At 43.3% G+C, this 15839-nt stretch overlaps 1 protein-coding gene across 6 annotated transcripts in view; it reads right to left on the bottom strand.

Annotated features, from left to right (window-relative positions):
- The window catches only part of DNAI3 (dynein axonemal intermediate chain 3), a 28010-nt gene extending 16045 nt beyond the window's left edge, over nt 1-11965 (bottom strand). For 4 of the 6 annotated variants that reach the window (XM_075711397.1, XM_075711399.1, XM_075711401.1 and 1 more), the window contains exons 1-6: nt 10965-11965; nt 6479-6610; nt 5089-5127; nt 2318-2499; nt 1650-1754; nt 628-789 (exon numbers count right to left, since the gene is read on the bottom strand). In XM_075711397.1, the coding sequence (XP_075567512.1) occupies nt 628-789; nt 1650-1754; nt 2318-2499; nt 5089-5127; nt 6479-6596 (606 nt within the window). In that variant the 5' untranslated portion in view covers nt 6597-6610; nt 10965-11965. Of the gene's footprint in view, nt 1-627; nt 790-1649; nt 1755-2317; nt 2500-5088; nt 5128-6478; nt 6611-9267; nt 9281-10964 lie in introns of those variants that run through there. The other 2 variants (XM_075711398.1, XM_075711402.1) reach the window with 2 other exon arrangements.
- Between the last annotated feature and the right edge of the window lie 3874 nt (nt 11966-15839).

Here is a 15839-nt window from a genome sequence, read left to right as displayed (position 1 = left end):
TGGACTGTTAAATGGTTGGAGATGCCCCACACAGCCCAAGTTAGGTGACAGCTGTGAGTGGATCTACTTTTTGGACATATAATTTTCTCAGTATAATCTGTAGGTGTAGTTAATCAAATACGTACTTCTGTAAAGCCAGCTTGTAATACCTGTGGTTGGTAACATTTATTCTGAGGTAGAGAGCCCTTAAAAGTGTTGCATGCTACTTAAATGCCATCCATATAATGAAACAGAGTTCACTGGGCTCCATGGAAAGAGAACTAGGTCCTTAGAATATAAATACGACTCAACTTGTAGTCTGGCCAGATAGTAAATTGAGCAAAAAGTGGCAGAGATGCTAATGACCAAAGATGATCAGGACTTTTGAACTTACAGCTTGAAAAGTAGGTATGTGCAAAGCAGTCTCACAAGCTTTATTTGCAGGATTAAAGAGAACAGAGTTGTTTGGGGGGAAAAAAAAAAGTTTCTGCAGCAGTTTCAGTTTTTTGTAAAAGTTGAGCTATTTCTCTTCTTTTTTTGTTTTCTTGAAAGACCTTAAGCAAAACTAGGATTGCAACTTACAGTTTCCTGACTTGTTTTTTGGGGTTTTTATATTTATTTGATTGACTAACATCTGTTGATTCTGACCTTTGTAATAGTGTCTTTAACAGATTCTTCTTCAACTTCCTTTTCGCTGCCAAGAGAAACCCAGGGTTTGTGGACAGGAGGCTTATAAGGATGGACTTCCAGAGTTTCCTCTCTATTTTCCTCTTCTTTTTCTTCTTCTTTTTCTTCTGCAGTTTCTGGAGGCTGTAACATCAAACAGTGAGAAATGATACTTTTTCAAAAAGTTGTTACTGAAATGTAAGCATGAACTAGAAACCCAGTTTCCAGTCTTTATTCACACATTCTTTACTTTTGTCTCAGTGCAGTAAGTCTGGCTATCCTGTGCCCCTGGGTACGATTGTGTTAGGTCCCATTCATTCATTTGTGCATTAGAATTTTCCAATAAACATTACGTATTTAATATTTAACTACTAAAGAGAGACTGTTGTCTTGAAAGCGAATCACTGTTATATAAAAAGAATTTATAGTTATTTTCTACATTAGGCCCTCCTACCTGGAACTGCAGTTTGTTTTTCTATTAATTGTTACTTCTCCTGATGCTGGGTGACAAACTCTCGTTGAAAAATTATATAATCTACCCATAAACCTTCTCCTATGATGGGGGGAAATCTTCTATGTATCTAGGGTTATTTAGAACTCAAGAACATTTTGAAGTATGATTTGAAGAATACATACATATATATTGTGAAAAATAAGTATAATATTTCTTTGAAGATGCCCAATATATTATAGTATTTTATTTTTATGTCTTAGAAACCTGAGTCTTGTCAGAGGAAATTAATGCTTGTCGTAAAAATGGGGGTTATACAGGCCCTCTGAAGTATAAAATTAAAACAATTAATTCAGTCTTTCTCAGTATAAAAGATATTTTTAGTGATACATGTTTTTTTCCATGATCAGATTAACCTTTAGAGAAACATTCTGGCATGCCAAGCACATCAGATGTTTATGAATACAATACCATTCCTGAAGTATATGTTTGAGACAAGATTCTGAAATATCCATAGATAGAACAATGCTGTGGTATACTTGGATTTTCTTACCTTCAGAAGGTTTTCCTTGGCTTCCTCAGAAGCAACAAAGTAGAAGTTCTGTCCATACTGGAACTTTGCATCAAAAACTACCAAAAGTTCTTCCCCTGGATACTCCTATTTTAATTAAAACAGTGGAAAACTGAAAGCAAATAACCTACAAAACAGACATGAGCCTGTGACTGGCAAAGCTACCACTAGTGTAAATACAGTATCTTTGGTTAATCTTGTGGTCTTAACAGAGAATTTCATGTGCTAATTGAAAAGAACAGATGGATTTTATTTTGTAATAAAAATAAGTCTGGGACAAAACCCTAATACTTTCATACAGAGAATTAAACAGAAAAGAAACTGGTTTAATGATTCTCAATAAATAGGCCATGAATTAGGGGAAGCCAAAATATGTGAAGCTCTGCCAGTTCACAGAATCAAACCTCATAATATTTACATTACTTTTAGCATATTTTCAACCTAAAGTTTGTATTAAAAAAAAAAGAAAAAAGTAGTGCATGGTGAGCCATGAGAATCTTCGAGTTGACAGCGGTCCATGACCTATAGCCTTTGGATATTGCAGCATTAGTGTATTTATGCGGAGTCAAACCAGGACAGACCTTATCATTAAAAGCATATATACTCTGAGAGCATGAAGCCTTAAAGTGAGAACGAAATAAGCTACATACTAGGACAACTTTTTTGATAGGGTGGAAATCAGAAATTGTAGCTCTTGTTTTCAGGTCCTGAATGATGTCCTCTTTTTTAATAAGTTTGAAACAATTTTCTTCTGTGACGTCTTCATCAACTCGGCAGTTAAAAATTTCTTGGGTCTTTGTAGTGAAAACTAAAGGAAATATTTCTGGGTGGCCTATGAAAGAAAGCAAAATCACTTGATTAACAAATTCACAATGTTGTTTAAACATAAACATATACTTTAATAACTGTGGGCCTTTACTGTTTCCTAGCAGAATGCCTTTGAATCTCTCAGCTTAGTTTTTGGTATTTGGAAGGCATGGAATACAAATTATACTATATTTTGTTAATCTTGGAAAAGACTCTACCTAACATTTCCTATGATTGAATACAATATTCCTAGTGTGGGGGTTTTTTTTCCTCTCGATCAACAGGTGATTAGGAGCTTTAGTGAAGAGTCATTAATGGACTGGGTTTAATACATTAAGGACACAACTTCATGGCTCTGATTTAAGAGAGCCCTTGAATAAATATACCCTAGTCCTTCCCTGTAGAGCGGTGCCATGTTAAGCCGATGTTTAATCTAGATGAGGCTTCAATACCCTCCCAAATAAGGATGCTTTTCTGATTTTGGACTTTTCCTCTCATTGAGTTCAGAGTGCATTGAGTCTATTTCTCACTAAGCAAGTGAGACTAAAGCAAGGTCGCTAGGATTCAAGCCAGATATTTTTCAGCTTTGCTGGAGAATATATAGCTGTTGTTTTCTACACATTTTTCATTCCGTTTTATTAATTTTCTGTTTTCATTCATATTAGTTCAGAACAAGCTATTTCTTATGCTAGCTCCAGCACTGTCACTTTCATTGGGTTTTAGTGAGGCTGGGTGCAGTTACGTGACCCATCAACTGCGCTTTGCAAACACTCAATCTGAAGATAACGTGCAGCGCTTCTTGCTAAGCGTGTCGGCTGTATGTACGTAACGCTGGTCCTTCCCACATTGCGTGTTCTGCCTTCCAGCTTACGTAAGAGCTGTAAGTGATTAAGATCACTGTAGGCCCAGCTAGTTGAATCCTGCTGCCTAAGAGACTCTTTTCTTCCTTTTCGGTACTGCCATGCTAGCAGACTTGTGCTCTATGTCTCAGCTGCCGTAGTGTATGCCTTAAATTGAAGTTGATGTATCTAAAATGAGGATATTGACCAGCTGGCGCAGCACATTTAGAGAAGCCATCTCTAACCTAAGCCAACAAGGACTGACAAAACAATAAATCCTCCTTAATTTCTATCATTCAGGAAGCTAAATCTCTGCATAAGCCTATCACATAATACATAATGTTTGATGAATCTGACATTTATCCTTTAAAATCTTTCAGTGCTGCTCCTCCACTGCATCCGCTCTGCTATAGTCATCCACTAAAATTAATGACATGCATGATGCTTTGCACTATACCAGGTATGGTTGGTAACAGTCAACAGCTCTTAGTGCTATGCAAACTTCACAAAGGACTAAGAAGCTCTAAGAGAAGTAAAGAACACTTGCAGGTCTTACGCTAAGGAGATAGCATGCATACAGTTTAAATCCTGCACAGACAGCATCTGCATAGAGTAGTAGTATTTTCCTGCTTTTAGCAACAGGTTTCTAGCAGTAGTTTAGATACTACGGTTCTTACCTTATTTGCCACTGGGTGGAGGTAAAATTCTGTCTTACTGACAAAACCTAAGTATCTCCAGGATCACTGAAAATACCGTTTTTTAATCAAGTAACACTTTCACCATCTGAGGGATCACTTATTGCCCATTTTCATTAATTGCATCTTAGCGATTTCGGTGATGCTAATCAGAGTGCAATTTTCACTTCCACCCGTGTGCTCATAGGATTATGTAGGAAGACAAGTGATTTATGATTTCTTCAAAAATTACCTAGTTTGTATATTCCTAGTTTGCCACATTGTTTTAGCTTTTAGCAATAAAAGCTGTCTTGCTAAAAGCCAGTTAGGAAGATAACCCTTTGGGCTGTTCCTGTAAACGGTAGATAAATTTTACATTGACATCAATTTAAGTTACATCTGAGGAAGAATTGCACAAATCACGTCAGAAGAAAAATCCAACCAGAAATGTGAAAAAACATTTTAAAACCTATTTGGTATTTAAGAAAAGAGAATATATTTCAATTCAAATAATTCCATATTTTAGCTCTTAACTATGGCTGCACTTAAAACTGCACTTTTCTTGCACATAAGCCAAAAGAAATGCTTGATATCTTGTGACTTTAAATGGTAGATTTTTTTCCCCTACAAAGGAGATGTTAATCAACATCTATTGGTGTCTGTGATTAAAAAGAACAAGTGATATGCTAAAATCATCTTCTCACCAGATTTATTAATGATTTGACAAAGATCAAAGATTAAAAAATTATAAAAATATTTCAAGTTTAATTGCTTAACTATTACTAAATGCAAATATTTTGCACCCCATAATTCCATTGTGAGGCTTTTTATTTCCCCTGACCCCCAGCTCCTCTCAACCCAAGATAATAACATCTTCTACAAACCCATACCTGTTTCAGCATTCCTTGCTGCACCGCCTGCTACTCAGAGAGTGGTACTGTTCTCACTACTGTAATAGCTGCGTTTCTTTATAGTTTCTAATTTTTCTCATTCATAAAAAAATCTTTCCTTTTCATTCCTGGCATTAGTAACATTGAAGCTTCAAAATGCTTAAAGTATTCAGAAACTATTACTTTAAAGCCCAGTCATCATAGCACTTACCTATACTAGCCATAGAAAGATCAATTTTATCTTTTTTACCTGAAATATAATGACATGATGTTATCAGTGATTTTTCTGCCTAACAAAGTAACTAGAAATACACAGTCCTTTCCTTGTTGGGGCAGTATTTAAAATCTCTCTATATATATTTAAAACTAAACCGTGAAGAGGAAACAAAAAAAAATTTCTATTCAGTTCAGATTTTACAGAAGAAGTGAGTGAAGCCTTTTAAAATAGGTCTGTATCTTAAGGACATGTTAGCATATTTTGAAACTACGGAGATTTAAAACTCGTTTTTATTTTGAGCAGGTGGTCCGCATAAGAGAGAAGCCGGAAGAAATCTGTCATCTTGGGGTGCGCGCTGCAGTTTCCATGGTTGAAAACTGCACTGAGTGCTACCTGATAGCACCTGCTTGGGCGTCACCGTGCAATCTGTGTCACGTGAAGAGGAGGTATGGGCAAGGCTCGCTAACATCAGGCAGTAGCAGAACTGGCAGGTACGTAGGTAGGAGCAGACATTAGTCCCCTCTGGCAGTGGCACTGGGTGGCCCGGTGCTGCAGGAGCCGGGCTTTCTTCAGCTCCTGAGAGAGGGTCTGCAAACCTCCCAGCCAGGCAGGACAGGACGAGATCAGTGCTGATGCGCAGAATGTTCTCTGCAGCACAACAGCTATTAATCAGCTGGGAGGGAAAAGGTGATTAAAAGGCGAAAGCAACTTCAGGAAGGTGGCTGGCATGGCAGAAAAAAAAAGTCCATGAAACAAAACAAATAAAACCCAAGCAAGAGTACATTCCCACCTTTTCTGAGAATGTGCATGGATCACTGGAAAAAATTCTCTGTAGCAAAGGCTCGTTAGCCTTACACTTCATTAACCATACACTTCGTAAATGACACAAGTGAGCTAGTATCTCGGCACATCTCAGAAAAAACGCAATAAAATGCACCGCAAAATTAAATTGTGAGACTTTGGTATGTTTTCGAGTTCTATTATTGTACCTTTACAGTGTGATCCTGAGCACCTGAACTCCTGCTTCTGGGGGCACCTCTCTCTGCCTGATGCTCTCTCCTTGGGCTGTTAGATTTCATGAATCTCCCCACTTAATATATATTAAGCCTCCCAATTTCCCATTCAGTACTGTTATTATGACACCACAAACTATTAAATCTAAACTACCAAGACAAAGTGTAAATATTGCAATGTAGCTTTGTTATGTTCCATATACTGGTTACAAAACCATCATCAGTAATTGTAGCGCTCTCAGTTATTTATATAAAATAGCATATTCTAATTTATCTCACGTTTACTTAAATGCATGGGCCCAAAACAATTAAGGTAGCTGTCACGTGAGACCAGATTACTGCTTGTTTCATTGTTGCTGTTCCTTACATACCAAGCTGTGTTCGTTTTCCTTTTGAGGATTCCTTAGCTTTGTTTTCACCTTTCTGTTTCTTTGCTGAGGTTTTTGGACCTTTCAAGGAGGTCTTGCCGGATACGAGATTTTCTGACATTTTTTCAGGTTTATCTAGAGAAAGATAAATATCATCCATAAACTTTAAACAGATAATGGAATGCACCATGTATGAGTGAAAATTTTGTCCATGACTTTATGTAGTTTATCATTATAGTAATATTTTCATACGCAGCCAAAGGCATGTTCCATAGTTATAAATCATAAACTGTATTTTGATATGATAGATAATAGATGGAAATACTTCTGTCCAGGGTGATTAAGTATGGAAACCGATTATCCAAAACAGTGAAAGGTTAAATTGGGATAGGGTTTTCCCTTACAGCATGCTAAGGACCTGAGCTACAAGTGAGAAGAGCATAGGTGAAAATTCTCCAGTTGTAAATATTTGTCCCAATGTCCTTGACTGTAACCCATTACTCAGCTGCACAAAGCACTTCTGTGCTTTTCTATTTCCAGCTCATTTTTCAGTGCAGCTCTGTGGAGGACAAACTTGGAAAGAAGTTGTGTGGATAATTACAGGTAGGAACCACATAGTTGGAGATGACACTGTATAGAAGACTACTCTTGTTGCATTTACTCTCCTTCTTCCCAATATCTAAAATGAGGATGAGAACAGCTGCGCAGTAAAGGCTCGCTTCCATTGCAAAGAAGGAAATGCAATACAGTACAGCCCACTGCACACACCGGACAGCGCACCACCACAAAATACGCTGCCAGCACCATCACGTGGAAGGTACACACATAGCAGCCGATAGAACAACTAAATTGGGATGGTCCAAATTCTGTTAGAAGTATTGCAAATTGTTTGATGTTATTATTGAACAGCTAGAGGCATTCAGCTGGGATAAGGACAATGAGACCCTCTGTTCATGCCCTCCCTCTTCCATACTACTGCTTTTTTTTAAGACTGTAAACTGACTGGGGAACCATTTTTTAAACGTCTACAAAGTACCTACAATATTTGGATGCTATTATAATTTTAACACTAATAGGAGGAAAGCACTTAGAGGACAGAAAGAGATGGCATCTTCAAGAACTGTGTCATGACATAACTATTTCTGATGAACTCTTACAGGAGCTACAGCCTGTCTGCCCGCACATGTGAACAGCCCATTTACTGTCAAGATGCTTAAGGTGAAAAGGTGAGTTTATAAAATAAATGTTTTATCTTGAGACTTTCCCGATGAAAGGCCTAAAATAGCGTGAGCATTAAAACAAACACGCCGTGGCCTGTACATTTGTAATTTCAGCGGTCATCTTGGCTTTGGGATCGTCTTTCATTCCCAGACTGAGAAACAGTGTGTTTCTGTTTTGTAACACAGTTTTTCAAATACTCCAGCAGCAAGCAATATAATTTTAGCTTCCAATCTGAATTTTAGTTTAGAGATGGCCACTGATGGCAAGATATAGTTCATGGATTATAGCCTGGGTTTGGGATCTACATTAACTTCCCATGAATTCAAGGTAAATTTTGCTGTTGGCTTTAATGGGAGCAGAGTCTGACACTCTTATTACATTTATGCATTTTTCTTTTTCACTCCAATCAAATAGAAAAAAATATACTCTATAAATGCTCAGGCTCTTCTTCTATCATACTGGATCTTGCAGATCACAGGTGACAAGCTGCATCCATGGGATGTCAGTGCATTTCTCTGTTGTTTGATCATTATGGCAATACAGCCCCCTTCATTAATCCATCTGAAGAACTGTAGCAATTTAATCTTCTGCTTTTTTCAAAAAGCAACGATAATACCAATGCAAAACAGATTAATGTTTCACAATTCTGAAACTTGTGCCCTGCAAGGGATGATGTTTTTGGAAGATTAAAAAAACCACAAGTCACGTATAATGAATGTAAGGAGAAAGTTAAAAGTTTTTTCTGCTCTCATTCTCTTAGTCTTTTCCTCAAATACAGGACTACAAACACTAACAATATATTTATGTCTAACATTCAATATATTTTCCCAGTTATAATCTTTCAAAGGAGCCTCTACACTGAACAATATGCTTAATTTATAGTTCTGAAACACTTAGGGCTACGTAACTTACAGTGCATGTCAATTCAGATGGTTAAAAGAGGCTATTTTCCCCTTATTTTAAAAAAAAAAAGCACAAAGCTATTTCTCATCCTTCTCCTTGTATATTTTACGCAAAAAAAATTGTGACCCGTTTTATAAATGGATTCTGCAACTACTCTAATTTGAAACCAGCCTTGATGCCTCTGGATAAAGCAGACAGCCCCCCAGGATAGGAGGAGAGGCCAGCTGGTTTAGACATTAGTTGAAGGACAATATGAACCATCTCATATATGTTACAGTCACATTGTCTTACTTCACCATTTCCTAATTATACACTGAAACAAAGCCAATTTGGAAATTTTGAGTCCTTTCTTCCAAGTAACCTAAAGCCTAAGAAGTCACATGAATAGAGGAAATGCTGAGAGGGCTGAGATAAGTCACATGCCTATGTTCAGCACAATAACTTGCAAGTAAAAACATCCCTTTTTCTTTGACCGACTTCAAGTATATTATGCCTATAAAAACAGTTAAAACTTTTGGAAATTGCCTCCCAGTAATGCAGTTCCTCCTCCTTTACTGAAAGAATGAGGTGTAGAGGTACACACAGCCCTGCAGGGATAAGGGCAGTGCTGATGAAGGCAGTGTCGATGACCGAGTATATGCGTATGCATATGTTAATACAAAAAGTACCCCTGTTTAAGGGTTGCAGATGAATACAGCGATGAGTAGGACTGTTCATGGTTCCATCTGTGATGCACAGAACCTCACCAACTGGAAAGCAGATAGAAAAGTACAAAGTAATTATCTCCTTTTACAATATCCCTAATACCGTATCACCTCTGCCCATTTGTCATCCTGTGGGCATATGATTGTCAGTGGTTAGGAAACACGTAAGGCCTCCAAGAAAGCACAGGCAGAACTTCTAAAACCGTCTCTGGAAGCATAATCAAGCCCATAGCCATTTACAAACTACGTACGCAAAGTTGGGTTTTCTACACAGGATTATACTACTAATCCCCAGGTGCTCCCTACAGGAAACCAGCAGGCACTGAGAACTTTAAAATAGGTACTGAAGAGCAATCTTTCGCACCCTTCCTCCGCCAAAAAAGAAATAAAGGAACAAAAATCCTAATGGTTCTAATGTGTAAGATAAAAGCTAGTATTTTCAGAAGTTACCTCTTACTTCAGGGGGCTGGGTTGTTTCACTCCCTAAGTTTTTACACAAAGTACCAAATCCTATCAAGAAAACCATGAAAAAAATGGTGTCTGTATTAGAGGACTGTCTGAAAATATGACAAAAAAGATAATCCCTTTAATCTGTGGTTAGTTCCTATCTTCTTAGGGATATTTCTATATTGCTTATTTAGTAAGGACTCTAATATGCGTATTTGTCCAGAAATATACAAATGTATTATGCCTTTCCGTTAATGCTTATATAAATTCATGATTCTATGACTGAGAAGAAGAGAGGTTGGAAACAACATTTACATTAACATAATTTAAAAGATTTAAGAGTGCAAAACCTACAAAAAAGAACAGCTCTTGAAAATCAATTGTCATAAACATTGCCATATATTTTATTTTTAAAAAGTAGGTAATGTATTATGTTAAAACTTCATTAAATATGTTCAGTCCAATTTTTCAGTGGAACACAGTTTTACATTATTTGATTGGTAAAGCCCAAGCAAATATTTGATAACTTTGTTTGACATTTTGTGTTTATGTATAGATGGCTGTAATATTTTGAACGTTAGGCTCAAGAGAAAAATTAACATCAGACCGTTCTCCTAATCATTTAATGTACTGAAACATTTACAGTTATAAAACAAGTCCGTGAAGTTGCTAGGTACTGCAAAAGGGGAAAGTTAATTAGCTATCAGTACTACAAAAGATGCTGTCTGAACTGAGGACACAGAATGATTCATTAGTTGCCTAATTGAATGCTTTAAGGTCAAGCCTGTGTGCATTACTAATTTAGCACTGTAATTTACTACAATTTGGAACGACAGAAGAATTGAGTGCACTTCCATTTAACAAAAGCACAAAAAGGAAATTATCAAAACCATGTGCTACTGGCTTTTTTGTTGTTGTGTGACTATCAAGCTAAAAATCACATTTCTGGCTGCAACCATTTAGGAACTTGTTAAAAATGCCATCCTGAGAATGACCTAATCTCCAGAAATTCATATACAATATTCCCTTTAATTAAATTTATTCTACTTTGTGCTGCACAAAGAGCAAATAATACAAACACCCACAGTTTGTATTATTGATAATGCTTGTGCATATTTGGACACAACTTCATTGTATAAGTTGTAGGGAGTAAAGCTGAAGTTTTGGCAACTGCCAAATCACTTCAGCATATGAATCGTTCAGTTTGAACGTACCTGATTTCACACATACAACTTTTCATTGTTAGGCCTACTTGAATCAGGTGTAGATTTTGTTATTTGATAGCAACCAGTAGAGGTAGTTACAGGCTCTGGGATGATAAGTACGATACCTGTAAAATTAGGTTAAGAATTAATAAGAAAGGTGTAGAGATGGAAAACTTCATTAAAACATTGGATAATACTGTGTTCTGTTTCTCTCCTTTCTTCCATTCAAAGAGAAAAGGGTAGAATTGACAAAGGTATAACATGGATGACTGAAGATAGGGAACATGTTTTGTATGAGGAGTAAACTAGGAGTCTTTTTAGCCTGGACTGAAGAGCGTATGACAGAAGTCAATAAAATCATGAGAGGCATGGAGAAAGTGACCAGTCATGATTAGTCATGGTCTTTCGTAATACAAAATCCAGCTGGCATCACATGAGCTTGCCAAGGGACAGACTGAAAACAAACAAAAGGAGTACAGAAGTATTGCATTGCACAATAGGCAGTTGAATTACAGAGCATGCTGCTTGCAGACAGGGCAGCCGCCAGAAGCGCACAATTTCAAAGAGTAACGGGGCGAATTGACAGACAAAAACTTGAGGACTACTAAAAATAATGATAATACCTCTGGCTATAGAAATGAAGCCATAAATCCAAGAAAAAAGGGTGCGAAAAGTGGAAGTATGGCTTTACTATAATCTTGCCCAGGCCCTTACTGGCCCAGGCAGAACTTCTGGTGTGAGCCAGCACAGCTGGTCTACGTTCCTAACATTTATTAACAATTTGGTTGGTACTTCAGTAGTTAATGAGTATATTTAAGTTGTCATAACATGATCCTGTTGGGAAGCAAACAGTAGCCTGCGTTGCCTTGTTAGGACTTTTGAACCAGAAATGTTATATTGTAAAGATTTACACTAGATAAGACTTTAGCAATTGTTTGGGAGTTTTTTTAAGCAAAGGTAAGAAAAAAAAATCGCCTCATCTTTGAAATGCGAGAGCTAGGTTGCTGGAACAAAATAATGTACTGAGACGGGGGGGGGGGGGGGTGGGGTGGGGTGTGTGTGTGAATTTGCAGGTCCCTTGCCGGGAAGGCTTCGCCCCACCTCGGGGGAGCGCCTGCAGCCGCCCGGCTCTGCTCGCTAGCACCCCTCCAGCCTTTGGGCCTTCCCCTCACGGGCCAGGGGCAGAGGAAGGCGCCGAGCCCGCGGGCGGGCTGCGCGGTGGAAAGGGCGGCGGGGCCGGCGTCTGTCGCACGGAGCAGGCCGCGGGCTCCGCGCCGCAGCCTCGGCCCGGCCCGACGGATGTTTCTCGCCGGCCGCTGCCCGTGCTCTCAAGCCTGCCGTTTTTCACCCGTTTCCTCTGGCGCAGCGGGGCCGCTTCCCGCCCGGCCGCCCTCCGCCGCTCCCCGCCCGGCCGCCCCTACCTGCGCGGCACCCCGGCCCCGCCGCGTCCCCGGCGCCGCGCCGTTGTCAGGGCAACGGGGCGGGCCAGGATTGACGTTTCCGACAAGCAATCAGCGCTCTGCTTTTCAAACCCGCCCCCGCGAGGGGAAGCTGCTATTGGCCGTTCAGATAAAAACTACAGGTCCCAGCATGCTGTGCGCGGGAGGCTTGCCACCGCCTGGGGTAAGTGTGCCGCAGAGCATGATGGGGCCTGTAGGCGGCAGCGGGTGGCAGCTACCTGTGCGGGCAAGCCACGCACGGCCCCCCGCCCCAGCATCTCCTCGCCATTAGCTGCCAGGCAGTGCTGGGGGCATCTCCAGCTGGGAAGGAGGTTTAGGTGATTCGATGCGATTTGGTAATACACAGGCTTGTATTCCACATCTTTCATATTTTTGATGCGTAAAAATCATCTAGTTTGCTTCGCTGCAATGTAAAACACAGGAGCCCCGGAGCATCTTTCCTTCTGTGTTTGTGGAGCACCCAGTGCTGGTCCTTGGTGGCACTCCAAGGACCATCCACCCTCCTCATGGTAGGCAGGAGGGATCCTTGCTCTCCTCCATTTCTCTCTCTACAGCCAGGAAGTTCCCTCTCTTAAAATGCCTGCTACTCTCCTTGGTTTTGCCTTGTCCTTATTTTACCATCTCCTTTCATACCAATGCTCACATGGGTACTTGCAGCACGAATTAGGCAGCTGGTGACTGGACGCAGTTAGCATAACCCGGGCTTTATCCCAGGCACTGCCTCCCGTCAGGCAGCACCACCACAGTGATCATTTCTGCAGTGCGGTGAAACTGGCCAAGACCCAGGACAGGAGACCGTTTCTTTGAAGTCCAGTTAATAACTTTAATAGCTTAATTGCATGTAAGTGGAATGACTTACGCACATCAGTCATTCCACTTAGTTCACTGTACCGCTGGCTGCCCTTCGTAACTACAATTCTGTGACAAGAAAGGCGGGTTTTTTATTACAGATGGGACACAGCAAATGATAACATTAAGCCTTACCTTTTTCTCTCCTGATGCGGAAGCCTAAGTTAATAAATCTGGAGATGGCATTACCATCCTATAGGAAGTACATATAGCGTAGAGAGCCATCAGTCACATGCGGCAGGAGGGAGATGTGAAGCAGAAGGTGACAGATGCTGCATGTCCCTGTGTGCACAGCCCAGCCCAGCCCAGCACATCCCAGCCCAATCCAGCACAGCCCCATCCAGCACAGCCCAATCCAGCCCAGCACAGCACATCTCAGCCCGGCATATCCCAGCACAGACCAGCACATCCCATCCCAGCTCAGCACATCCCAGCCCAATCCAGCCCAGCCCAGCCCAATCCAGCCCAGCACAGCGCATCCCAGCACAGCCCAATCCAGCCTAGCACATCCCAGCCCAGCATATCCCAGCCCAGCACAGCCCGGCACATCCCATCCCAGCACATCCCATCCCAGCACATCCCATCCCAGCACATCCCAGCCCAGCATATTCCAGCCCAGCACAGCCCAGCATAGCCCAGCCCAGCCCAGCCCAGCCGAGCACACCCCAAGCACGGTCCAGCACATCCCAGCCCAGCACATCCCAGCCCAATCCATCCCATCCCATCCCAATCCAGCCCAGCCCAGCACATCCCAGCCCAATCCATCCCATCCCATCCCAATCCATCCCATCGCATCCCATCGCATCCCATCCCATCCCAATCAATCCCAATCCATCCCATCCCATCCCATCCCATCGCATCCCAATCCAGCCCAGCCCAGCCCATCCCAGCTCAGCACATCCCACCCCAATCCATCCCATCCCATCCCATCCCATCCCAATCCATCCCATCCCAATCCATCCCATCGCATCCCATCGCATCCCATCCCATCCCAATCAATCCCATCCCATCCCAATCAATCCCAATCCAGCCCAGCCCAGCCCATCCCAGCTCAGCACATCCCACCCCAATCCATCCCATCCCATCCCATCCCATCCCATCCCATCCCAATCCATCCCATCCCAATCCATCCCATCGCATCCCATCGCATCCCATCCCATCCCAATCAATCCCATCCCATCCCAATCAATCCCAATCCAGCCCAGCCCAGCCCATCCCAGCTCAGCACATCCCACCCCAATCCATCCCATCCCATCCCATCCCATCCCATCCCATCCCAATCCATCCCATCGCATCCCATCGCATCCCATCCCATCCCATCGCATCCCATCCCATCCCAATCAATCCCATCCCATCCCAATCAATCCCATCCCATCCCAATCAATCCCAATCCAGCCCAGCCCAGCCCATCCCAGCTCAGCACATCCCACCCCAATCCATCCCATCCCATCCCATCCCATCCCATCCCATCCCATCCCATCCCAATCCATCCCATCCCAATCCATCCCATCGCATCCCATCGCATCCCATCCCATCCCAATCAATCCCATCCCATCCCAATCAATCCCAATCCAGCCCAGCCCAGCCCATCCCAGCTCAGCACATCCCACCCCAATCCAGCCCAGCCCATCCCATCCCAGCCCATCCCAGCCCGGCCCCCGCGGCTGGGGCGGGCTGGCGGAGGCGGGCCAGGCGTTCCCGCTGCGAGCCGGGGCCGGGGAGCGGGCGGCGGGCGGCAGGGACGCGCCCGGCGGGCAGGTAGGGCAGGCTGGAGCCCTCTCCGTAAAAGCACGAAGCCGTGCCGGGGGCGGGGGGCCCCCAGGCCTCCCGTTTCGGCTGTGGCTGCCACGGTGAATCAGCGCCCAGCCGGGCCCGGCCAGCCCGGGAGGGGCAGGGGGCTGCCGCGCTGCGCCGGGGCCGGGCGTGCGGGGCGAGGGCTGGTGCCCTGCGGAGGGGGGGAGCGGCCCGCCCCCCGGGCGAGCTGCAAGGCTGCCGTGCGAGCCCTCCGCGGCCACAGCCCTGTTTGTCCGCAGCCCGAGGCGGCTCGGCAGGGCGGCTGCAGCGGGCAGGGGCCGTGCAGGGGGCAGGGGCTGCAGCGGGCGGGGGCCGTGCAGCGGGCAGGGGCCGTGCTGCGGGCAGGGGCTGCAGCGGGCAGGGGCCGTGCAGGGGCAGGGGCTGCAGCGGGCGGGGGCCGTGCAGCGGGCAGGGGCCGTGCTGCGGGCAGGGGCTGCAGCGGGCAGGGGCCGTGCAGGGAGCAGGGGCTGCAGGGGTCAGGGGCTGCAGCGGGCAGGGGCCGTGCTGCGGGCAGGGGCTGCCCGGGGTGGGCGCTGCCAGCTTTGACGCCCCCCGCTGCGGAGCCGTGCGGGGGGCCGCGCTGTCCCTGCGCAGGTAACTGAGAAAATGCCTCCTGTGGGCTGCCTTTGTCTGGAACGGCTCCTCAAGCCGATACCGTGAGGTCAAGAAGTATATATATATATATATATATATATGTATAATTTATTTATTTATTTTAAAATCAGCACATACATTGACAGCAATACTGCGGTATCAGCGTAGCGCTTAACTTAGACATGGT

This window comes from Pelecanus crispus, chromosome 5 (assembly GCF_030463565.1).
Source record: "Pelecanus crispus isolate bPelCri1 chromosome 5, bPelCri1.pri, whole genome shotgun sequence".
Taxonomy (NCBI): Eukaryota; Metazoa; Chordata; class Aves; order Pelecaniformes; family Pelecanidae; genus Pelecanus; species Pelecanus crispus.
This window is presented reverse-complemented; position numbering and strand designations above follow the sequence as displayed.